At 46.2% G+C, this 25708-nt stretch overlaps 2 protein-coding genes across 2 annotated transcripts in view; both read left to right on the forward strand.

The window, feature by feature from the left end:
- Positions 1 to 9622, forward strand: part of LOC309351778 (uncharacterized protein KIAA2012-like) — a gene marked incomplete at its 3' end in the record, with an annotated part of 72735 nt that extends 63113 nt beyond the window's left edge. Inside the window, exons 14-15 of the mRNA XM_081879706.1 lie at positions 7443 to 7536; positions 9571 to 9622. Coding sequence (XP_081735832.1) covers positions 7443 to 7536; positions 9571 to 9622 — 146 coding nt within the window. The remainder of the gene's footprint in view (positions 1 to 7442; positions 7537 to 9570) is intronic.
- Positions 9623 to 12738: 3116 nt separating this feature from the next.
- On the forward strand, positions 12739 to 25209 carry LOC309328139 (uncharacterized protein). Its single transcript, XM_081838122.1, has 7 exons — positions 12739 to 13006; positions 13866 to 13992; positions 15137 to 15525; positions 18379 to 18587; positions 20895 to 21067; positions 22448 to 22667; positions 24487 to 25209. Exons 1-7 carry the CDS (start codon positions 12752 to 12754, stop codon positions 24632 to 24634), a joined length of 1521 nt encoding a protein of 506 aa, XP_081694248.1. The 5' UTR covers positions 12739 to 12751; the 3' UTR covers positions 24635 to 25209.
- The last annotated feature ends 499 nt before the right edge of the window (positions 25210 to 25708 follow it).

Raw genomic sequence — 25708 nt, forward strand, 5'->3', positions numbered from 1 at the left:
TGAAGGAAAGCCAAGTATCAGGATGTTATAAAGGGGCCAATTTCCTTGCTTTGATTTATGAGGGCCTCGTCTCCAACTTCCCTGGGGATAATCAGCAGCAGAGATGCATTTGTTTATGGGCAACACAGATGATGGAATATTATCCTTTACAGGATGCGGGATGGATGGGAGCGATATAATTACTTGCCCTTTGGACACTGAGTAGACACATGCCTGAGCTGCTCTCAGGACTTCAGTTTGATCTCATTTGCAGCCATTCATAGAAGGCTTTGGTGCTGGGGTGTGAGACGTCTCAAGGCTAATTCTTAAACCACAGTCCTTCTCAGACTGTTGCTTTTCTCGGGCAGGGTTCAATCACATATCGGCAAATACCAGACCCCCACCCGCCCCATTCTGATTTGCTTGCACAAAGCTTGCTTGTAGGTAGACCTGGTCTTCAGAAGCTTCTAGACTTCCGCTGTTTAGGAGGAATTCAGTCATATCCCATCAAATTCAGGTTGTGCAGTTATAGTCAATGTTCCTAGAGGCGGAGGAGTCTTGCACAACAAACATGCTTCTCTGAAAGATCAGACTTTTTGCAATAAGGAAAGTGGCAGGGAAATGGACTGGAAAGTGTGGGATGATACTTGACGTCATCTACCCTGAAAACAAGTCAAAATGAATGTTCAGTAAGTTGTCGTCTGTAGCGTTTGCCTCCTAGGTGGGTCATAAGGAAGGGGGTAAATGAGTGTGACGTGATTGGCCAGTGGAAACTGATAGGAGGAGTTAGAGTGGCAGTTGTGTGGAAGTCAGTTGAGGGTTGGGAGTTGGAGAAGGAAGAGGGAGGAATAGTCTGTGGGTTGGTCAAGTTGTGTTGTGAGAGAGTGAGAGGAATTGTTAGGTGGAGTCAGATAGTTACAGTGGTGCCCCGCAAGACGAATGCCTCGCAAGACGGAAAACCCGCTAAACGAAAGGGTTTTCCGTTTTGGAGGCGCTTCGCAAAACGAATTTCCCTATGGGCTTGCTTCGCAAGACGAAATGTCTTGCGAGTTTTTCCGACTTTTTTTTCCTCCCCCCCCCCTTTTTCTAAGCCGCTAAGCTGCTTATCAGCTGATCCGATAAGCCGCTAAAAGCCGCTAAACCGCTAATAGCGCTAATCCGCTAAGCCATCAGTGGGCTTGCTTCACAAGACGAAAAAACCGCTAGATGAAGAGAATCGCGGAACGGATTCTTTTCGTCTTGCGAGGCACCACTGTAGTTGGGATAATCAGTTTGAAGTTGTTAGGAACAAATAGGACAGTTAAGGAACTAAGATTAAGAAACTGACAAGAAAAATTAACAGAAACCATAAGCTTGTTCATGCCTATAAATAAACTTGATCATTTGTTAATGTTGACAACTGACTGGACTCCGTGTGTCCCCGTGAGAAACGGGTTGGTGGCAGCGAAGAAAGCAATCACAGTGGTGGCACAGGGTCAATAAACCGTCAAATGTCCGGGGACCCTGTGTGATCACCAGATCGGCGTAATCTAGCTTCCCTGCATACCAAATCAGGACAGATGCTCAATAAACAAATCATCTGGAAACACCCCTCTTTAGCATGAGATATATTCTCCTCCACACACCCTTCTGCCAGGAATGTAGGAAACTAGGAAGGGGGGGGGGAGCAGGACATGGTTACTTCCCAGTACCAAAACTGGCACGAGGAGTACCTGCATCTCCCCATTTTCCTACACTGAAAGACCAGCATGGCGTGAGAAACAGCCGTGCAAAAGTATGGCATTTGCAAACTGAACCCCCCTCAGTTTGTGTTTCAGTTGGGCAGCTTTGGAATAACTGTCTCAGCCTGAACAGGACATAACGTAAAGGTAAAGGGACCCCTGACCATTAGGTCCAGTCGTTGCCGACTCTGAGGTTGTGGCGCTCATCTCGCTTTATTGGCCAAGGGAGCCGGCGTACAGCTTCCGGGTCATGTGGCCAGCATGACTAAGCCGCTTCTGGCGAACCAGAGCAGCGCACGGAAACGCTGTTCCTGTTTTTTGTGTTGAATATATGCTATATGGTAATTTATGGACCTAACAGAATATGTATTTTATCAAAGTAATTGTTGAACTGAAATATAATTAAGAAGAAGTATATTAATAGTTAAATTTTTTGGAGGGTCCCAAGAGAGTGGGGCTCTAAGATATAGCTTGTTTAGCTTATACATAAATCTGGCACTCGGACGTGGGTGGTGCTGTGAGTTAAACCACAGAGCCTAGGACTTGCCGATCAGAAGGTCGGCGGTTTGAATCCCCGCGACGGGGTGAGCTCCCGTTGCTCAGTCCCAGCTCCTGCCAACCTAGCAGTTCGAAAGCATGTCAAAGTGAAAGTAGATAAATAGGTACCACTCCGGCGGGAAGGTAAACGGCATTTCCATGCGCTGCTCTGGTTCTTCAGAAGCGGCTTAGTCATGCTGGCCACATGACCTGTATGCTGGCTCCCTCGGCCAATAAAGCAAGATGAGTGCCGCAACCCCAGAGTCGGCCACGACTGGACCTAATGGTCAGGGGTCCCTTTACCTTTACCTAACTCCAGAGTACCATTGTCTTTAAGGCCAATAATATAAATGACATGTATATGTCACTTAAAAGTATTTCCTCACCAACCCAGCCACCACCTGCCGATCCCTAAACGGTGTGTTGTTTTCCTTGGCACTCGCTTGTCTTTGGAAGAGCTGTTTGTTTTTACAAATAATAATGATGATCTCTTTGAAGACCACACGCACCTAGGAGGCATGAAAGAGAGAAGCTGCAATCTTGCGCACCAAGGGGTGGGGAACTAGATCTGCCCACCTGTCAGCCTCCAGATGTCGCAATGGCATCAGGTGACCTGTTTTGATGTACAGTGGTACCTCAGGTTACATACACTTCAGGTTACAGACTCCGCTAACCCAGAAATAGCGCTTCAGGTTAAGAACTTTGCTTCAGGATGAGAACAGAAATCGTGCTCCAGCAGCGCGGCGGCAGCAGGAGACCCCATTAATTAAAGTGGTGCTTCAGGTTAAGAACAGTTTCAGGTTAAGTACGGACCTCCGGAACGAATTAAGCACCATATTTTTTGCTCCATAAGACACACCAGACCACAAGACGCACCTAGTTTTTGGAGGAGGAAAACAAGAAAAAAAATATTCTGAATCCCAGAAGCCAGAACAGCAAGAGGGATCACTACATAGTGAAAGCAGCGATGCCTCTTGCTATTCTGGCTTCTGGGATAGCTGCGCAGCCTGCATTTGCTCCATAAGATGGGAGACACGTTGTGCTCCCTCTGGGGTAGTTTGTCCACCTTTGCCCTGCCTTAAGCTCTCACCTGTGGTTCCTAGAAGCTGAGAGTGCCCACACACCAGGAAACACCATCAGCTGGTCAGCTAAACCAAGTGACGGTAGCCAGTGGGTCTCAAACCTTCACAGAAGTTCCAAGTGTCCCTATTTCCCCGGGACAGACCCAGATTTACAGAAGCCAGTTTCTGATTTGATCCCAGAATGTCTCACTGTTCCTTGGGATGTCCTTAAGTTCATTGGAGAAGACGGGCTCTGGCAGACTGAGTGGACGAGACCAAGAGTTAGGAAGGCGCTATATATATATATATATATATATATATATATATATATATATATTATTTATTTATTATTTTTTTTTAAAACATACCATTTTCAACAGTAGTTAAGCATATTTTTACATCTTATTCCATTTTTTTGACTTCCATCAGTCCTGTCTGAAAATCTTCCAGTCTAATCTCTTACTACACATTTCTTAGTACACATTTCTGTTACATTTAAAACTCATAACCAATATCTCTATTCTTTACCTACTTTGTAGCACTTCATATATTCCTCCTTACAAAACTTCTAGCATAATTTGTTGGTTACAATTTCTTTTCAAATAGTTCCTATACTTCTTCCAATCTCTGGTCCTGCAGGTTTTGAATCCTTCCTGTCATTTTGTCCAGTTCTGCACAGTCCATTATTTTCATCTGCCATTCTTCTTTCGTCGGAATTAAGAAGGCTGTTTCTGCACTTGCTATAGAGGGAGGTGAGGGGCACACGGGGCTCGTCCACCTGGGAAGGTAGCCTGTTATGTACTGAAGTTCTCACCCTGGGCCAGCAGGGGGATACTGTAGATAGTTATGCAGATGAAGGATCGAAAGTGACGTTCAGTGATTGGATAGTTTTAGAAAGTTGCTACAGTAACGTTGTACTGGAACTCTATATAAGCAGACTCACTGAGCCCTTCAGTCAGTTCTGTTCTGGCCTCTGAATAAACAAGAGCTGTTTGAAGAATCGCTGTGTCATCTGATATGTTCACCCACATCTTAACATAGCCCATCTAGAAGAAGGAAAACTCGGACCCTAAACCTCAGCTGCCTTGTGGGATATATTCGAGAGAAGATAAGGCTAAGCAGTAAACCCTACACAAATACAGTGTGGAGTCCCTAAGATGGTTGTACGCCTCCTTCTGGCAACTCCTGCAGCCAAGCTGGTGCTAAGCGTATTGCTCTGCTTTCCTTTGGACCACATCAGCGAGGCTGAGAGGGGGTCTTGTCATCTGGGCAGCCCAGGACCTCCATGCACACTACCCGGGCTTGCACCCAGGAGACCATATATTTAACCATTTTTTTATACCACTTGATTTTAGAGCAGACCTCGAAGCAGTTTTTAAAAAACCAGCAGTATATGACATCAGGTATATGGCTGGTGATCGGGACGCAGGTGGCGCTGTGGGTTAAACCACAGAGCCTAGGGCTTGCCGATCAGAAGGTCGGCGGTTCAAATTTATCAAGTAAATAAATAGGTACCTCTCCAGTGGGAAGGTAAACGGCTCCCTTGGCCAATAAAGCGAGATGAGCGCCACAACCCCGGAGTCGGCCACGACTGGACCTAATGGTCAGGGGGCCGAGGGAGCCGGCGTACAGCTTCCAGGTCATGTGGCCAGCATGGCGAACCAGAGCAGCACACGGAAACGCCGTTTACCTTCCCGCCGGAGCGGTACCTATTTATCTACTTGCACTTTGACGTGCTTTCGAACTACTAGGTTGGCAGGACTGGGACAGAGCAACGGGAACTCAAACTGCCAACCTTCTGATTGGCAAGTCCTAGGCTCTGTGGTTTAACCCACATCGCCACCCACGTCCCTTCTCCGGGTATATTCAATAAATAATGATGGTGATGATGATGGGTTGTGATGTGCAGAACTCCCATATGTACTTTTGCGTAGCTTTTTCTGCATGTGGTACTTGGTGGATGGGGAAAAGAAGGGACCAGTAAGAAACAGATGGCCTGGAAATATCCTTCTTGGTGTTTGCTTAAATCTAAAAGAAAAGCCAGCATAAATCAAAGTGGTGGTACTTGGCTCATAGCACTGCTGTGGGATTTTCTTGCAAATTTCTGGAGCAAGTGCCCCCTCTATTGGCATCACAACAGCCTCTGAAACCAGGTTTTCTAATCTGATTGAAGCTGGTTTGTAGGGGAAGTATTTACCAAGAAACTACAGGAACAATATGGACTATGGCTAATGCCATGTGAATATTTTTTTTCTAAGTTGTGCGTCATTGTTTCTCAATCTGATCCTTTTACATGGTTTTGTATGTACAGTGGTACCTCAGGTTACATACGCTTCAGGTTACAGACGCCGCTAACCCAGAAATAGTGCTTCAGGTTAAGAACTTTGCTTCAGGATGAGAACAGAAATCATGCTCTGGCGGCGCGGTGACAGCAGGAGGTCCCATTAGCTAAAGTGGTGCTTCAGGTTAAGAACAGTTTCAGGTTAAGAACGGACCTCCAGAATGAATTAAGTACTTGACCTGAGGTACCACTGTATTGTGGTATTTTATGCATTGTCAGTTATTTATATGGAACGTAGTTTAGTAATCATTTATCGTTATTGGTAAGAGTGAATTTCTGTTTATTATTTGCTGGTGTTTTGAGAGGTAATTTTATTGTGTACTATAATGTTCTAATAGATAATTTAATATGACTTTATGTTATACAAGTCGTTCCGTTCTAAAGTTATGTTTCATTACGACTTTTTGTATTGCATCAGATTATTATATGGTGTGCGTTCTTTGTTGTATATTTTCTTGCTGCAAACTGCCTTGTGTATCGTAATATAGAAAGGCATTATGCAAAGATATAGATATAGATATAGATATAGATATAGATATAGATATAGATATAGATATAGATATAGATATAGATATAGATATAGATATAGATATAGATAGATAGATGATAGATAGATAAGATGTTCATAAATGTACCAAGCAAACACATGCAAATATGTAAACCACATGTCTGAAAACCACAGAAAACTCCTGAAACCATTTTCTCTCTCCCAAAATGACCTCAAATATTTCTCTGCAAGTCGAAGGAAATGGGAAATCTCCCCATTGCCTCTTTCACAAATCCTGTCTTAAGGGCACATTTAAGATATGAATAGGGTGTGAGCCTGTGACCTGTGACATGGATTCAGGAACTGAGTAACGAAAGAGTGGCCAGGATGCCCAGGTAATCCAGTCGAGCAACCTAGCAGACAAGAGGAAAAAAACAAGGCACTCAGATTTCTGCTGTAGTCCGCCCCTTCTGTGATGTATGTATGATGTTTCTGGGGGTGGTCTTGGACTCCAGGGCGGGGAATTTAAAATGTCTATATTAGGGCTTGCACACTTATGTCCTGGGTCCCTCTCCCACTCCTGTGTGTGTGTGGGAGCACCCTGTTGCAACAGCTTTAATAAAGATCAGGTTTATAGCCGCTTTGCTTTTGTATATCCTGGTCTGGTCTCTGTTCGTTTCCCAACCGGTTTGAGCCTTAAAAGGTACGCTCTCTCTGAAGGTCCAGTCTTCCTTAAGAAGCTGAATCCCTTGAAGGGACCCCATTTTCATTCTTATTTCAGTACGAACCCTGTGTTTGACGTAGCGATTGCTCAGTTTGTGGGGCGCTTCAAAATGCTGCAAAAAAACCCAAAACCTGCAAAACTTTGGCACATGTTTGCAGAAGATCCCAAAGTTTGGGGTTCGTAGTTAATGCTTCCCAGTTTCATCATTATACAGTGGTACCTCGGATTACATACGTTTCAGGTTACAGACTCTGCTAACCCAGAAATAGTGCTTCAGGTTAAGAACTTTGCTTCAGGATAAGAACAGAAATCGTGCTCCGGCGGTGCACCAGCAGCAGGAGGCCCCATTAGCTAAAGTGGTGCTTCAGGTTAAGAACAGTTTCAGGTTAAGAACGGACCTCTGGAACGAATTAAGTTCTTAACCCGAGGTACCACTGTTTTTGCAAAATAATAATACAACAGTGGAGCTTTATCACCCCCTGGTGGCTGAACAGACATTGACCGTAGTCTATATATTCTGCTCCGTATGTTGCCAAGGCCTGTTCTACCTTAACTTGTAACATACATTTTTTTTGCTCTGTCCCCATTGCAGATACAGAAAAACAACTGGACAATTTGCCCCAGTCAGCTAGCCCCTCACACCTGCAACCACACATTGCCCATCCCAGGATTTCTACATCAGATAGGTAAGTATATGAAATGGGACTGCCGCTAGCGTTTCCAAGGGCTGAGTCTCTCATGGAATTCTACTAAATATTGATCCAGAGCACAACTCCAACGTATAGTTAACAGAGTAAAAACTTAAACACGTTGCGGGATTCCCCCCCAAAAATAGACCAGCGGCAATTGATTTTCATCCAGCAGAGCTTTATTGCTACTGAAGGCACGTGAGCCTAATGGTCACAAATCCAATACAGTGGTACCTCGGGTTACAGATGCTTCAGGTTACAGACGCTTCAGGTTACAGACTCCGCTGACCCAGAAATAGTACCTCAGGTTAAGAACTTTGCTTCAGGATGAGGACAGAAATCATGTGGTGGCAGCGCTGCAGCAGCGGGAGCCCCATTAGCTAAAGTGGTGCTTCAGGTTAAGAACAGTTTCAGGTTAAGAACTGTTACGGCAAAAATCTGGGTGCGAGGCTACTCTGCCACCCAGCTCATCGGACTAAGTCCGTGGGTCCCTGCGGAGGAAAATGAGCTCAGCCGGAGACAGGAGCAAACTGCAGAAGATCCAAGTTTATTGCGCAACAGGTTCAAGGCGAGATTGAACAGTGAGAAAGGGGTGACATGAGTTTTTGAAACTCCCTCCATGTCCCAGAATACAGTGCAAAACACGTCATGAATACATCACAGAAAGGTGGGGTTACACAGATCAGCACTTCAGGAAGGTGGAGGGGTTACACAGATCAGCACTTCAGGAAGGTGGGGGGGTTACACAGATTAGCATTTCAGTAAGGTAGGGGTCGCACAGATCAGCAGTTCAGTAAGGTAGGGGTCGCACAGATCAGCAGTTCAGTAAGGTAGGGGTCGCACAGATCAGCAGTTCAGTAAGGTAGGGGTCGCACAGATCAGCAGTTCAGTAAGGTAGGGGTTGCACAGATTAACATATGGAGGAGGGAGGGGGGAATATGCAGAGCTGGACGGACCCGCGGAACGAATTAAGTTCTTAACCCAAGGTACCACTGTACATACAGGACAGGCGCTGTCCATAAGAAATCCACTTGCAGCAGACTTAGCAGTAACATAATAAGTTTAAATCTTAACATTATACAGTGGTACCTCAGGTTAAGTACTTAAAAAAGTGAAGTAAAAAAAGAATGGGAGTGCCTAAATGAATACCTCAAATGTCAAGGTTCGAGGGCAGAAATCTGGCTGAGTCTGGAATAACCTTGTGAAGTGAAACGATATGAAAGAAGGATTTACATCTAGATGTTAGGATAGAGATGATAAAGAAAACAGGAAAACAGGAAGACACAATGAGAGATAAAGGAGGTGCTGTGGGATTGGTGGAATTCAATGTCTTGTTGTTGTTGTTTTAGTGTTTGTAATATTAACTTGTAAGATATGGGTTTTGTATGTGTGTGTGTTTTAGTTTTTGAATGTTGATTTTTGTGTGTTGTGTATTGTTATTTTTTGATATCTTTCGTGTTGTTGTTGTTGTTGTTATGTGGAAAATACCAATAAAATTCATTTTTTTAAAAAAGAATGGGTCGTAAGAGGAATACGTCACCTCAATTACAAACGTTTCCTTCTGAATAAGTTTGTAGCCTTCTTTGATTGTAACAAAGCTCAGTTTTCTGTTGAACGAGACAGTAGCCAACTGGAGTCAACCTTTCGTATCTCATTTGGACAGGTCTATTAGTAAATTAAGAGCTCTGTTATGCCATCGTCTTGGCCCAAAGCAAGGGTGACAAGTAAATCTAGTAAACTCTAGTAAACCTCCAGGCAAAAGAGATGGATCTCTTATGTATTCTGGGCCCAAGCTGCTGTAATTTCTCAAACAGCACCTGGATTCTGGAAGGCTATAGGAAGCCAGCGTGGAGACTAGGACATGGATGGCATTGGGGATCCTTCACAGTGGGCGACTGTCAGGGAAGCAGAGTGCACCACGAGGCTTTTGAGATGCTGAGATGAAAGGGGCACCCTTTTCATTATTAACCATGGAGAAAAGTCTTGGGACTGCCATTAAAGGCACAAGAGAATATTCCTTCCTTTTTGCAGTAGCGAGGAGGACAAGAAAAAAAAGGCAGCTCTGCCCATTACAGTTACATGAGTTGTTCCTCGGGGGGTTTCGTAGCTTGCAAGCAAATAAAAATAAACTTAATGTGGGCTGTTTGAGGGGCAGCAGGTTGTTGTTGTTGTTGTTTAGTCGTTTAGTCATGTCCGACTCTTTGTGACCCCATGGACCAGAGCATGCCAGGCCCTCCTGTCTTCCACTGCCTCCCGCAGTTTGGTCAAACTTATGTTTGTAGCTTCGAGAACACTATCCAACCATCTTGTCCTCTGTCGTCCCCTTCTCCTTGTGCCCTCAATCTTTCCTCTCTTTCCCAGGGAGTCTTCTCTTCTCATGAGGTGGCCAAAGTACTGAAGCCTCAGCTTCAGGATCTGGCCTTCCAGTGAGCACTCAGAGCTGATTTCCTTCAGAATGGATAGGTTTGCTCTTCTTCGGCGATCAGCCTTCTTGATGGTCCAGCTCTTACTTCCATACATCACTACTGGGAAAACCATAGCTTTAACTATACGGGCCTTTGTCGGCAAGGTGATGTCTTACTTTTTAAGATGCTGTCTAGGTTTGTCATTGCTTTTCTCCCAAGAAGCATGCGTCTTTTAATTTTGTGACTGCTGTTAACATCTGCAATGATCATGGAACCCAAGAAAGTAAAATCTCTCACTGCCTCCATTTCTTCCCCTTCTATTTGCCAGGAGGTGATGGGACCAGTGGCCATGATCTTCGTTTTTTGATGTTGAGCTTCAGACCATATTTTGCGCTCTCCTCTTTCACCCTCATTAAAAGGTTCTTTAATTTCTCCTCACTTTCTGCCATCAAGGTTGTGTTATCTGCATATCTGAGGTTGTTGATATTTCTTCCGGCAATCTTAATTCCGTTTTGGGATTCATCCAGTCCAGCCTTTCGCATGATGAATTCTGCATATAAGTTAAATAAGCAGGGAGACAATATACAGCCTTGTCATACTCCTTTCCCAAATTTTGAACCAATCAGTTATTCCATATCCAGTTCTAACTGTAGCTTCTTGTCCCACATAGAGATTTCTCAGGAGACAGATGAGGTGATCAGACACTCCCATTTCTTTAAGAACTTGCCATAGTTTGCTGTGGACAACACAGTCAAATGCTTTTGCGTAGTCAATGAAGCAGAAGTAGATGTTTTTCTGGAATTCTCTAGCTTTCTCCATAATCCAGCACATGTTTGCAATTTGGTCTCTGGTTCATCTGCCCCTTCGAAATCCAGCTTGCACTTCTGGGAGTTCTCAGTCCACATACTGCTTAAGCCTGCTTTGTAGAATTTTAAGGATAACCTTGCTAGCGTGTGAAATGAGTGCAATTGTGCGGTAGTTGGAGCATTCTTTGGCACTGCCCTTCTTTGGGACTTGGATGTAGATTGATCTTCTCCAATCCTCTGGCCACTGCTGAGTTTTCCAAATTTGCTGGCCTATTGAGTGTAGCACCTTAACAGCATCATCTTTTAAAATTTTAAATAGTTCAGCTGGAATATCATCACTTCCACTGGCCTTGTTGTTAGCAGTGCTATCTAAGGTCCATTTGACTTCACTCTCCAGGATGTCTGGCTCAAGGTCAGCAGCCACACTACCTGGGGTATACAAGACATCCATTTTTTTCTTGTATAATTCCTCTGTGTATTCTTGCCACCTCTTCTTGATGTCTTCTGCTTCTGTTAGGTCCTTTCCACTTTTGTCCTTCATTATGGTAATCTTTGTACGAAATTTTCCTTTCATATCTCCAATTTTCTTGAACAGATCTCTGGTTATTCCCATTCTGTTGTTTTCCTCTATTTCTTTGCATTGCTCGTTTAAGAAGGCCTTCTTGTCTCTCCTTGCTATTTTTTGGAAATCTGCATTCAATTTCCTGTATCTTTCACTATCTCCCTTGCACTTTGCAGGTAGGTAAAGGTAAAGGGACCCCTGACCATTAGGTCTAGTCGTGGCCGACTCTGGGGTTGCAGCGTTCATCTCGTTTTATTGGCCGAGGGAGCCGGCGTACAGCTTCCAGGTCATGTGGCCAGAATGACCACGCCGCTTCTGGAGAACCAGAGCAGCACAAGGAAACGCCGTTTATCTTCCCACCAGAGCAGTGCCTATTTATCTACTTGCACTTTCACATGCTTTCGAACTGCTAGGTTGGCAGGAGCAGGGACCAAGCAACAGGAGCTCACTCCGTCATGGGGATTCAAACTGCCGACCTTCTGATTGGCAAGCCCTAGGCTCTGTGGTTTAACCCACAGTGCCAAAGTTTCCATTTTGTTATTGCAGTTTCTTCTTTCCATAGGAAATGACCCCCTGTTTACCAAGCATTCATCCTGACTTGCTTGCACGAAGCTTACACGGAGGTCACACGATGCCTGCTTTTCATTGAGCATTTGTTCTGATTTGTTGGCGGGGAGGGGATACGGCAATGAGCCACTCATCCTGATTTGCTTGCACAGAGGTTATATACATCATCCCATAATAGGCAGGTTTATTCCACTTTTTGTTGCATTTCCACCACTGCAAAAATTCTTTCTGATAGAAGCGGATTTGTCGCGAGCAGAACAGAGTGCTTTAACCCACTTTAATTGTGCAAACCTACCGTATTTTTTGCTCTATAAGACGCACCAGACCACAAGATGCACCTAGTTTTTGGAGGAGGAAAACAAGAAAAAAATTATTCTGAATCGCAGAAGCCAGAACAGCAAGAGGGATTGCTGTGCAGTGAAAGCAGCAATCCCTCTTGCTGTTCTGGCTTCTGGGATAGCTGCACAACCTGCATTCGCTCCATAAGATGCACACACATTTCTCCTTACTTTTTAGGAAGGAAAAAGTGAGTCTTTTAGAGCGAAGAAGAAGAAGAGTTTGGATTTGATATCCCGCCTTTCACTCCCCTTCAGGAGTCTCAAAGCGGCTAACATTCTCCTTTCCCTTCCTCCCCCACAACAAACACTCTGTGAGGTGAGTGGGGCTGAGAGACTTCAGAGAAGTGTGACTGGCCCAAGGTCACCCAGCAGCTGCATGTGGAGGAGCGGAGACTCGAACCCGGTTCCCCAGATTACGAGACTACCGCTCTTAACCACTACACCACACTGGCTCTCGAAAAATACGGTAAATTTCTGGAATGCAGTGGAATCCCTTTCGCAAAGTGCTCACCATCTGTAGAGGGACCTCTGACAATGTGTCTGTTAATTTTCCATGTGTTCGTCCCTTCTGATTATTTCACACTGGTTTTTCAAAGGGAGATGGTCTCTGAACTGGACAGCAACAACATGGAGATTCTTGACCGCAGTGCTGAAATTGAGAAGGGCGCAAGAATGGGCACCCATTCATCTGAAAAACATCGGGTAGAAGAAGAAGATAAAGAGGAGGAGGAAGAAGAAACATTGCCAGAGAAAACCAGAAAGCCAACTAAGGCCACTGATCCCAAGGCAGTGAGTGTTAACCATTGTGGAAAAATATTTATGCAAACTGATCCGGGTACACAGGGCAGGGCAAAGTGAGATGGACATTTTAGGGTACCACTAAAGGGAAGCAAATGGTTGATTCCCTCCCCCTCTTTCTTTTTCCTTTCTCCTCCTGTGAAGAGGCTGCATCTTAATGTTTAATGTTGTATTTTAATCTTGTTTTTTAAAATTGTATTTTAATCAACTTGTTTTTATTATTGGTTGTTAGCTGCCCTGAGCCTGGTCTTGGCTGGGGAGGGCAGGGTATAAATAAATTTATTATTATCATTATCATTATCATTATCATTATCATTATTATATTTACTACTGTAATGGGAGGGTCTGGTTTTCTGCCTCAGAAACCGAAGCATCTTAGACCACCTCTTAAGGCAGGGATAGCAAGCCCTGCAGATGTTTTTGGGCAACAAATTCCATCATCACTGACCATTGGGCCATGCTGCTGGGGCAGATGGGAGATGAAGTCCAACAAGATTGTGGGGGCTCAGGCTCTCCGTCCCTATTTTGTGGGGGGAGGAGAAGCAAATAGAATGCCTGTTGGGGCTGGGTTGATATATTGATATATTGCCCAAAACAGCTTTGAAATCCATATTGTGATACCGGTTTCATAATTTTTGATCACAAATCATGGTGTGTGCCCTGTTCATGGAAGACCATCTTACTTGGCTATGAGTGATCGCCAAAGAAGAAAACAAAAGAACTCTTATCAAATTTTAAAATTTCCACCAAAACAAAAATATGCTATGCTAACCTGTATTTGGTTAAGCACTAAATTTCTTTCTTTTATCCCACCCTGTACTCTACACCCTTTTTCTTTCTTTACTAACAGGCTGCAGGTGGTGTTGAGGACAAAGTGAAGATGGGGCAGAAGAAACCTGAATCGGTGAGGACTGGAACTGTATTGAAAGTGCAGAAGAAGACGCTTAAGAAAGATAAACGGACAGATTTTGTTGTAGGTAAAGGAAAAGGCCATTTAAAAACTGAATGTTGTTCCTGTGTGAGGGATTCAGCCAGGGGTCAGAAAACTTTTCCAGCAGGGGGCCAGTCCACTGTCCCTCAGACCATGTGGGGGGGCTGGACTATTTTTTTTTTATTGAAAAAATGAACGAATTCCTATGCCCACAAATAATCGGGAGATGCATTTTAAATAAAAGCACACATTCTACTCATGTGAAAACACACTGAATCACTCTCTAGTGAGGAAGCCTCACAGAAAACAGTGGAACTTACTTCTGGCAGTTTACATTTCTTAGTTCTTATGTACTGAGTTGAATAGGATTCAGAATGCAGCAGTCTGGCTGGTCCTAGAATAATAGGATTCAGAATGCAGCAGTCTGATTGGTCCTAGAACAATAGGATCCAGAATGCAGCAGTCTGATTGGTCCTAGAACAATAGGGTCCAGAATGCAGCAGTCTGATTGGTCCTAGAACAATAGGGTCCAGAATGCAGCAGTCTGATTGGTCCTAGAACAATAGGATCCAGAATGCAGCAGTCTGATTGGTCCTAGAACAATAGGGTCCAGAATGCAGCAGTCTGATTGGTCCACAGAAGGCACCCAATCCAGCTCCAGGTGGAAGTGAATCTGCAACCTGATTGGCCTACAGGTGAATCCTGGAATTAGCCAATCACGTGGGGCCCATTGTGTAAATAATATATATAAAGCAGACATTCTGGAGAACTTCCATTCCTCCTCACCACTATGAGCCGAATAAAGAGCATGAAATCCACTCTCGACGCCGAGTATATTTCACAAACTTTCTTTGGAACCTGAACGTCTGATGTGGCTTCCGCGGCTTCCAATTGGCTGCAGGAGCTTCTTGCAGCCAATCAGAAGCCACGCTTTGGTTTCCGAACGTTTTGGAAGTCGAATTGATTTTTTAAAAACGCTAGGGCCAAACTATATGTTATACGAATACAGTCATACCGGATTCCGTTTGACTTCCAAGGTACGACTGTATTTGTATAACACATAGTTTGGCCCTAGTGTTTTTTAAAAATATTTTGCATGCCCAGAAAACCTTGTGCAATAGTTTCACGAGATAATCTCAGGCGCAGCTCCTGTGTCATCGTTGTATGTGTGTGTGTTTGTCTTTTTGCAGGGAAACCAAAACAGAAGAAGGCTGTTGGGAAAACAGTTCCTTATGCCAAAGAGAAGTTGGCAGGTGTCAAAAGATCAGAGGCTGCCGAGGACCCAAACCATGATGAAGAAAAAGGCGATGTGGCTGTTGAAATAGAGCAGATCAGTTCTCTTGTCGAAGGAGAAGGAGGAGACGAAGAGGAAAAAGGAGGCTTTTCGGATCAAAGCCCTCCTCCTTCCAGCCCTCTCAGGGAAGAACCCCTCTTGCCACTTGAAGAAGGCGAAGAACCTTCTAATGAAGATGTTCTCCATCCTTCTGGGCCTCATGCCGTTCCTGCTGAGGAGACAGCTGCTGTTGCCCCTGCAGATGGCTTCCAGCCTGACACAGCTCTGAGCAATGACCCTCCGGAGGTAAACAATGTCATTTTCCCGAAGAGCTGCTTTCTGAGTTCATTCTTGAACCATTTAGGAAGGGAGGTGTCAGATCCACGCAACCAGGGAGATCCATGCAGCCAGGCCAACACACATGTTCTTGCCGCTTGTAAGCCTTCTCACAGCTGTGCGAGAGGTGCTCTTGGATAAGAACCACCCATGCGGCTGGATCTAAAATGCCAGGAATGCAAGTTATACTTGACGACGAACAACACGTTGCATTAAATGCATGCAAGTGCTTTCAATGTAAAGGTAAAGGGACCCCTGACCATTAGGTCCAGTCGCGGACGACTCTGGGGTTGCAGCGCTCATCTCAAAGTGAGCACAATTCAAAGTTTTGGTGCTGACCTTTAAAGCCCTAAATGGCCTTGGTCCTGTATACCTGAAGGAGTGTCTTCACCCCCATCGTTCAGCCCGGACACTGAGGTCCAGCGCCAAGGGCCTTCTGGCGGTTCCCTCATTGCGAGAAGTAAGGTTACAGGGAACCAGAGAGAGGGCCTTCTCGGTAGTGGCGCCCACCCTCCCACCAGATGTGAAGGAAATAAGTAGCTATGCTATCTTTAAAAGACATCTGTAGGCAGCCCTGTTCAGGGAAGTTTTTAATATTTAACGCTGTATTGTTTTTAATACTTAACTGGGAGCCGCCCAGAGTGGCTGGGGAAACTCAGCCAGATGGGCGGGGCACAAATAATAAATTATTATTATTATTATTATTATTATTATTATTATTATTATTATTATTATTATCTCGCTTTATTGGACAAGGGAGCCGTCATACAGTTTCCGGCTCATGTGGCCAGCATGACTAAGCTGCTTCCGGCGAACCAGAGCAGCGCACGGAAATGCCGTTTACCTTCCCGCCGGAGTGGTACCTATTTATCTGCTTGCACTGGCGGGCTTTCGAACTGCTAGGTTGGCAGAAGCAGGGACCGAGCAACGGGAGCTCACCCCGTCGCGGGGATTCGAACCGCCGAGCCCAAGGCTCTGCGGTTTAGATGTAGGTGATTCTTAAAGCTGATACTTGAAAGGGTGGTGATTTTCTCTGGGACCGCAATGTGTAGGGAGGGGGGAGGTTTAGTTCTTCCCGCCCCAGCTGCATTCCCTATCAAAATCCCACCCCCATCTCTTGCAGGGCAATTCCCTTAAGATGAAAGTGTCTATTGCTGCCCTGAAGCTGTTTTTCTAAGAATAATTTCCACTGGTGAGCAGGAGTATACTGAGGACTGTGGCTGGAAGGGCAATGAGCCTTCCTTCCATATGTTATGAATCCCCCTTTCAGTATTACTTTTTTAAAAAACCCACTGGCCAAGGTTGCATGCTATGCATTTATTGGAATGTGTTCAGTTAGGCCTCGAGGAATCTTTTGCCCCACGTGGGACTCCAGAAACGCAAGTTTTTCCCCCAATATTCACAGGATGCCGTTCTCATCAAAACGTCCACCCCTTCACCATTTAATCTAGATTTACTGTTTCCATGTTTTGGTTCCGGTTTGGGTCTGGGTTGGTTTTTTTACATATCAGTTTTCCTGCAGAAATTATAGATCCCGATTAAAGGGGGTGGGGTGGGAATATGGGATGGCTTTCGGATGCAGACCACGCAATGTGCGCCGAGTTCACCATAAACTGCTGCGTGGAAGCATCCTGAGTCACAGCAAAGGCAAACTCCACATGGTTAATGATGTCAAAAGAGCCCTTCTGGATCAGGCCCAAGGCCCATCTCATTCAGCATCCTGTTCTCCTAGTGTAGCCTTATTAGACTTTACCGACTGGCATTGCTCCCAGGAGGGAGAAAGGAAGTCAACTGACACCGAGGTTGATTCAGAGAAAGAGTTTATTCTGCTCTCCGGATAGCAGAAGGCACTTGCTTGTTCAGTTCACAGCAAGTCCAAAGAGAAAGAAATTTCATGCAGTATATATATCCTCCAGGCACCCTCTCCCCCCTTCCCCAGGAATCCAGCCACATCAGCTTATACATGCAGGTTGACACCACAGATGTTCTTGCTCCGGTATTCTTAACCATAAAAGGGTGTTCCTTTTCCTGTACTCTTGATCATATAAGGGTACAGTAGTGCCCCACAAGACAAATGCCTCGTAAGACGGAAAACTCGCTAAACGAAAGAGTTTTCCGTTTTGGAGGTGCTTCGCAAAACGAATTTCCTATGGGCTTGCTTCGCAAGACGAAAATGTCTTGCGAGTTCCTGCGGTTCCCCCCCCCTTTTCCCCCTTTTTCTAAGCGGCTAAGCCGCCTATCCGATAAGCCGATAAGCCGATAAAAGCCGCTAAACCGCTAATAGCGCTAATCCGCTAAGCCGTCAATGGGCTTGCTTCGCAAGACGAAAAAACCGCTAGACGAAGAGACTTGCGGAACGGATTCTTTTCGTCTTGCGAGGCACCACTGTATTCCTGTTCTGGCACTCTTATCTTGGGGTAAGAAGGTCACCAACTCTCCTGGTGCTGTTCCTGGCGTCAGAGTGTGGTCAGGATGTAAGATAAGACCCAGACATGCCAACCCTGCTCCACTGGAACAGCCAAGGCCATCCATTGCCGTCACAGACTGATAAGGGAGAGGGGTTTGAGCACTTGTTTATACAGCTGGCTTTCTGTTTATACATTGACTCAAGCTCAAGCTTCCTGAGCTTGAAAAGCTCAAGTTAATGCATTTTAGAAATGCTCCCTTGGAGAAGGAAAATGGGGATTTTGGGTCAGTTTCAAACTCACTGCACAGAAACCCATTCCTTCACTAGCAGCCAACCAGATACCTCCGGGGAAACCCTTGAGCACAACCTAAGCACAATAGCACACTCTCTCCCCTCTCCCCCTTTGTGCTTTCCAGCCACTGGACCCGCCTCGGAACAAGCAGGAGGAGAAACTCTCACGAGAGCAAATGATAGCCGAGAGGGCAGAGAAGAGGCGGCTTGCAGTGGAGAGAAAACGGAGGGAGCAGGAGGAGCGGAAGCGGAAGGAGCAGGAAGAGCAGGAGCGCATGGAGAGGATGAAAGAGGAAATGGAACAGGAGCAGCAGAGGAGGATGGCAGAGATACGGTTAGTGAGGGAGGGGGAAGATGCCCACCATCGGGGGCAGGAGAATGAGCAGGAAACACACACACCCCTCTCCAAATATAGCAGGGCCAACTTGCCATACGAACACAGATATCTGTCAGCCTGCAGCGTATCCTCAGTGTCCTACAAAACTCCCTGCATTTCTTCCAACATGCAGACTCCCTCCCTGCCTTTCTTCCAACACCCAACCTCCCTCCCTGCATGTCTTCCAATACCCAGCCTCCCTCCCTGCATTTCCTCCAACACCCAGCCTCCCTCCCTGCATTTCCTCCAACACCCAGCCTCCCTCCCTGCCTTTCTTCCAACACCCAGCCTCCCTCCCTGCATTTCTTCCAACACTCAGCCTCCCTCCCTGCATTTCCTCCAACACCCAGCCTCCCTCCCTGCATTTCCTCCAACACCCAGCCTCCCTCCCTGCATTTCCTCCAACACCCAGCCTCCCTCCCTGCATTTATTCCAACACCCAGCCTCCCTCCCTGCATTTATTCCAACACCCAGCCTCCCTCCCTGCATTTATTCCAACACCCAGCCTCCCTCCCTGCATTTCTTCCAACACCCAGCCTCCCTCCCTGCATTTCTTCCAACACCCAGCCTCCCTCCCTGCATTTCCTCCAACACCCAGCCTCCCTCCCTGCATTTCTTCCAACACCCAGCCTCCCTCCCTGCATTTCTTCCAACACCCAGCCTCCCTCCCTGCATTTCCTCCAACACCCAGCCTCCTTCTCTGCATGTCTTCCAACACCCAGCTTCCCTCCCTGCATCCATTCCATCAGATATGTAGATATTCTTTATTGTTTTATAGATGCACATCAGCACACAAAAATTTACAGTTTTTAACTCCATTGCCTCCCCACCCCTGGAATTTGCATTCTGACAGTCAAAAGCGATGTTGCCAATTCAGAAACCTTAATTCAAACTTGTCCAATTTGCCTTTGCATCAGAATGTAGTACTAACGGTCCTAGTGTAGGCCGTTCACAGTTACATCCCAAACCCGAAGCAAATGAGATCCGATATTTGCAAAACCGAACTTGTAAATATTGAGGGTGATTCAGGTTTCCTGGCAGATTCCCATGCTAGACCAGCAAATGATTCCTAGACTTGTTTCCCCTTTATTTATGCTGAGGCTACACTAATCCGTAAAAACGCTATGAAAGGCTATTTTAAAAAGTTAAATAGTTCTCAGTGCCATTTCCCATTGCAGACGGATCGCTGCTCTGCGGTGCCCTCTGGTGTCACATTTTTATAACCCATTTTTTAACGTTATAACAGACCAGTGTAGGTTCGCCCTATAGTAGTGATGGCCAAACTTGGATCTCCAGCTGTTTTGGGACTACCGTTCCCATCATCCTTGACCACTGGTCCTGTTAGCTAGGGATGATGGGAGATGTAGTCCCAAAACAGTTGGAGGGCCAAGTTTGGTCATCGCTGCCCTGTAGAATGCACTGGCTGGCTATCTTGCCCTTTTATTAGATATGGGATGGGGAGCCAGTGTGGTGTAGTGGTTAAGAGCAGTAGACTCGTGATCTGGCTAACCGGGTTCGCTTCCCCGCTCCTCCACATGCAGCTGCTGGGTGACCTTGGGCCAGTCACACTTCTCTGAAGTCTCTCAGCCTCACTCACCTCACAGAGTGTTTGTTGTGGGGGAGGAAGGGAAAGGAGAATGTTAGCCGCTTTGAGACTCCTGAAGGGGAGTGAAAGGCGGGATATCAAATCCAAACTCTTCTTCTTCTTCTGCAGCCCTTAAGAATACGAATAATAATAATAATAATAATAATAATAATAATAATAATAATAATAATAATTTATTTATACCCCGCCCATCTGGCTGGGCTTCCCCAGCCACTCTGGGCGGCTTTCAAAAAAATATTAAAATACTGTAATACATCAAACATTAAAAGTTTGCCTAAACAGGGCTGCCTTCAGATGTCTTCTAAAAGTCTGGTCATTGTTGTTCTCTTTGACATCTGATAGGAGGGCGTTCCACAGGGAGGGCGCCACTACCAAGAAGGCCCTGTGCCTGGTTCCCTGTAACTTGGCTTCTCGCAGTGAGGGAACCACCAGAAGGCCCTCGGTGCTGGACTTTCAAATGGTGTTCGGCTTCAGTTTCCACCATCCCCTGACCATTGGCCATGCTGGCTGGGCCCGATGGGAGCTGGAGTCCAGCAACATCTGGGAGGACCACGGATTCTTCATCCCTATATGCTAAACTCCTCTCCCTTGTCTTGCGGGTCCCCTTGTTTTTGCCCTGCGTGCCCATGACCTACCTGGACCTTCCCTCTTCGTTTTAGTCTAAGGAAACAGCAGCTGGAAGAAGAGCGCCGGCGGCAGGAAGAGGAAGCAGCAAGGCAGCGGCAAGCTGAGAAAGCAGCCCAGGAACGTGCCCGGCACCAGCAGGAGGAGCTCCGCAGGAAACTCCTGGAAATGCAGAAGAAAAAGCAGGAGGAGGAGCGAGAACGCGCAGGTACGCCAAGTCAGGCCTTAGTGTCCGGATCAGTTCCAGGTCTGAAGTGGGGGGGGGGAATCTTGATAAGATGCCCTCCATGGCCTCCCCCTGTCAGTCAGTGTGCCCCCCTATTCTGTGAGCTTATCCACTGGCACTACAAGCTACCATTTTACTGGCATTGGCTCCCAGTACGTTTCCAAGCACAATTCAAAGTGTTGGTGCTGACCTTTAAAGCCCTAAACGGCCTCAGCCTAGTATACCTGAAGGAGCGTCTCCACCTCCATCGTTCTGCCCGGACACTGAGTTCCAGCGCCGAGGGCCTTCTGGCGGTTCCCTCATTGCGAGAAGTGAGGTTACAGGGAACCAGACAGAGGGCCTTCTTGGTAGTGGCACCTGCCCTGTGGAACGCCCTCCCAGCAGATATCAAGGCAATAAACAACTATTTTACTTTTAAAAGACAACTGAAGGCAGCCCTGTTTAGGGAAGTTTTTAATATTTAATGCTGTGTTGTTTTTAACACTCGATTAGAAGCTGGCCAGAGTGGCTGGAGAAACTCAGCCAGATGGGCGGGGTATAAATAAATTACTATTATTATTATTATTATTTATTATTTCTCACAAAACCCTTGAGTGCCCAGTACCACGTCATGCTGGGATACTGTGGCATGTTAAGATGGCAGCCCTGTGTGTGTGTGTGTGTGTGTGTGTGTGTGTGTGTGTGTGTGTGTGTCCTTTTAAATATATTACTATATAATACTAATTGGGTACTCCACTTATCTCTGGACTTCAAACTGATCACAGCAGCTATCAACTATTATTATTATTATTATTATTATTATTAATTGAATTTTTATTCCGCTCTCAGGGCGGTTCACAGAACAAAATCAGAATATAAAAACCACAATATATATAATCAAAATAAAAACAAGAATTCAATAACACACCCGCAAAAAGACCACATTTTAAAAAGGCATAAGATGTCAATCAAATCAACCAAAGGACTGGTTAAAAAGGAACGTTTTTGCCTGACGCCTAAAGGTGTATAATGAAGGCACCAGGCAAACCTCCCTGGGGAGAGCATTCCACAGACGGGGAGCCAAAGCTGAGAAGGCCCTGTTCTCGTGTTGCCACCTTCCGAACCTCTTGAGGAGGAGGCACACAAAGGAGGGCCTCAGAAGATGATCTCAGGCCTGGGTAGGTTCATATGGAAAGAGGCAGTCCTTGAGGTATTGCAGTCCTGAGCTATTTAAAGCTTTATAGGTCTAAACCAGCATTTTGAATTGGGCCCTGAAACTAATTTGTAGCCAGTGCAGTCGAACCAGGATCGGTGTAATATGCTCAAACTGTGTAATATGCTATATTACACCAACTACTATCTATAACTATCTCTTTTCCTTAGAAGCGGAGAAGCGGAGGCAGAAAGAAAGGGAAATGCAGCTGGAAGAGGAACGCCGACTCTTAGCCGAGATGGCAGAAGAGCAGCGCTTGGAGTACGAGAGAAGGAAGCAGGAAGAAGAGGAGCGAGTGAGGCGTGAGGCTGAGGAGAGGAGGATAAGGGAAGAGGAAGAGGCTAGACTTGCATTAGAGGAAGCAAAGAGACAAGCCTTACTACTGGCAAGGTACACGGCTTCGTAAGATTTATCTGAAACTCTTGAGAATCAGTGCCAAGCAAGTGTAGACAAACCAATCGAGGTTGTAGAGATTGCCATTCAAGTTCTAAATGGCTGCTCCATGGGGTAGGAAACCTTTGGTCTGCCAGGTGTTGATGAACTACTGTATTTTTCACTCTGTAGGACGCACTTTTTCCCCTCCAAAAATTAAGGGGAAATGTGTGTGTGTCCTATGGAGCGAATGCAGGCTCCTTGGCTTCAGCGATAGCAACACAAAGCCTCCGAAGCACAGAGGGAGCGCTCCCTCCGCGCTCTGGAGGCTTCGCGTTGCTTTTGCTGAAGCCTGGAGAGCGAGAGGCGTCAGTGCGCACCGACCCCTCTCACTCTCCAGGCTTCAGGGATAGCCGCCTGAAGCCTTCGGAGCGCAACGCAAGTTCCCGCTGCTCTCTGGAGGCTTCGGATTCCTTTTGCTGAAGCCGGGAGAGCAAGACTCTCCTGGCTTCAGCAGAGAGGGAGAGCTGCGCAACGCCCCTTCAGCCAAGCGGGAGGAGAAATGGAAGGGGCTCCGTTTCTCCTGCCGCTTCGCTGAAAGGGCGCTGAGCAGAGAGGGGGAGATTTTTTTTTTCTTGTTCTCCCCCTCTAAAACAAGGCGCGTCCTATGGTCGGGTGCATCCTATAGAGCGAAAAATACGGTACATTTCTCATCAGCACCAGGCAGTATGCCCAATGAGCAGGCATTAGGGGAGTTGAAGTTCCACAACAAGGGCCAGAGGTTCGCCACACTTAAAGGATAAGGTCTCCCATACCAGCAGCCTGCCTGGTCCTTAAGATCTGTTAGGGAGGTTCTGGCTGGGGCATGAGTAGTTCGGCTGTGAAACAGGGCCTTATCTGTGACTGCACCTAGATTATAGGACTCCCTGCCTCTAGACGCGAATACTTGGCCTCTTGTCTCCTTACCATCTGGCCAAGACATTCTTAGCCATTTGATCTCGGTGTTTTAATGGATTGAGGCCCCATGGTTTTTAAGTTGCTTTTGGCCTACCTTAACGGTAAAAATAAAGGGACCCCTGACAATTAGGTCCAGTTGTGACTGACTCTGGGGCTGCGGCGCTCATCTCGCCTTATTGGCCGAGGGAGCCGGCGTACAGCTTCCGGGTCATGTGGCCAGCATGACTAAGCCGCTTCTGGCAAACCAGAGCAGTGCACGGAAACGCTGTTAACTTCCCGCCAGAGCGGTACCTATTTATCTACTTGCACTTTGATGTGCTTTCAAACTGCTAGGTTGGCAGGAGCAGGGACCGAGCAAGGGGAGCTCACCCCGTCGCGGGGATTTGAACCGCCGACCTTCTGATCGGCAAGTCCTAGGCTCTGTGGTTTAACGCACAGCGCCACCCGCGTCCCTTGGCCTACCTTACCTAGGTCTGATTTAGTGTTTCATTCCCTGCTGTTTCATTGTATTATGTCATTAGTTGTGTGGTTTTTTAAAAAATATTGTAAACCACCCTAAGGACAAGTTACCGTATTTTTTGTTCTATAAGACTCACTTTTTCTCTCCTAAAAAGTAAGGGGAAATGTGTGTGCGTCTTATGTAGCGAATGCAGGCTGCGCAGCTATCCCAGAAGCCAAAACAGCAAGAGGGATCCCTCTTGCTGTTCTGGCTTCTGAGATTCAGAATATTTTTTTTCTTATTTTCCTACTCCAAAAACTAGGTGCGTCTTCTGGTCTGTTGCGTCTTATAGAGCGAAAAATACGGTATATACACTGTACAACAGAAAGTAATGCCCTGAGTTACCTTTTTACCGATATTCATCCACCTCTCTGCTTTCAGACAAAGGGCGGACTTGGAAAAGGAGAAGGAATTCCATTATAAGCTGCTTGTGGAAGCTGGAGGGCTAGAACGACGGCAAGCAATTTCACGCCCATGGGTTTATTCCTATTTCCAGCATCCTTTTTTAAATGTGGGAGATGAGGATTAAAGAGCGATAACTTTTCCCAAGAACAACCCGCAGCCCCATAGCTGTGTCCTTCTCGCCTTACTCCAAAATGTCAGCATCCCGTTATTCACTTGTATTTAATTCAGTAGAGGCTGTTAATCCACATGAGAGCTGTTGCGTTCTGACTTAACCATCTCGCCGATTCCCAGTCAAAAGCTATTGCCAAAGCCCTCTTTCTAAAACAAGCAACGGAGGGGGGAAATGGCTTCATCTGGACCACTGGGCAATTTTGGACACTGGGCATTATTTGTCAGCAAGGAGACCTGGAGAACCCACCATTGGAGAAGTCAGCTGTCAGTGAAATCGAATGAAAGTGGCACTCCGTGTTCTAAAACACGAATAGCAGATTGGTGAGCCATAGGCAACATCAAGAAAACGAGGATCATGGCCACTGGTCCCATCACCTCCTGGCAAATAGAAGGGGAAGAAATGGAGGCAGTGAGATATTTTACTTTCTTGGGCTCCATGATCACTGCAGATGGTGACAGCAGCCACGAAATTAAAAGGCGCTTGCTTCTTGGGAGAAAAGCAATGACAAACCTAAACAGCATCTTAAAAAGCAGAGACATCACCTTGCCGACAAAGGTCCATATAATTAAAGCTATGATTTTCCCAGTAGTGATGTATGGAAGTGAGAGCTGGACCATAAAGAAGGCTGATTGCTGAAGAATTGATGCTTTTGAATTGTGGTGCTGGAGGAGACTCTTGAGAGTCCCATGGACTGCAAGAAGATCAAACCCATCCATTCTTAAGGAAATCAGCCCTGAGTGCTCACTGGAAGGACAGATCCTGAAGCTGAGATTCCCTGGAAAAGACCCTGGTGTTAGGAAAAATTGAGGGCACAAGGAGAAGGGGATGACAGAGGACGAGATGGTTGGACAGTGTTCTCGAAGCTGCCAGCATGACTTTGACCAAACTGTGGGAGTCAGTGGAAGACAGGAGTGCCTGGCGTGCTCTGGTCCATGGGGTCACAAAGAGTCGGACATGACTAAACAGCAGCAATAGCAGCAGGCAACATGTTTACTGCAAGTTAGTTTTGTCTGGACAATCCCCTGC

The sequence above is a fragment of the Podarcis erhardii genome (genome assembly GCF_964252035.2).
Source record: "Podarcis erhardii genome assembly, chromosome: 1".
In the NCBI taxonomy this organism is placed as follows: Eukaryota; Metazoa; Chordata; class Lepidosauria; order Squamata; family Lacertidae; genus Podarcis; species Podarcis erhardii.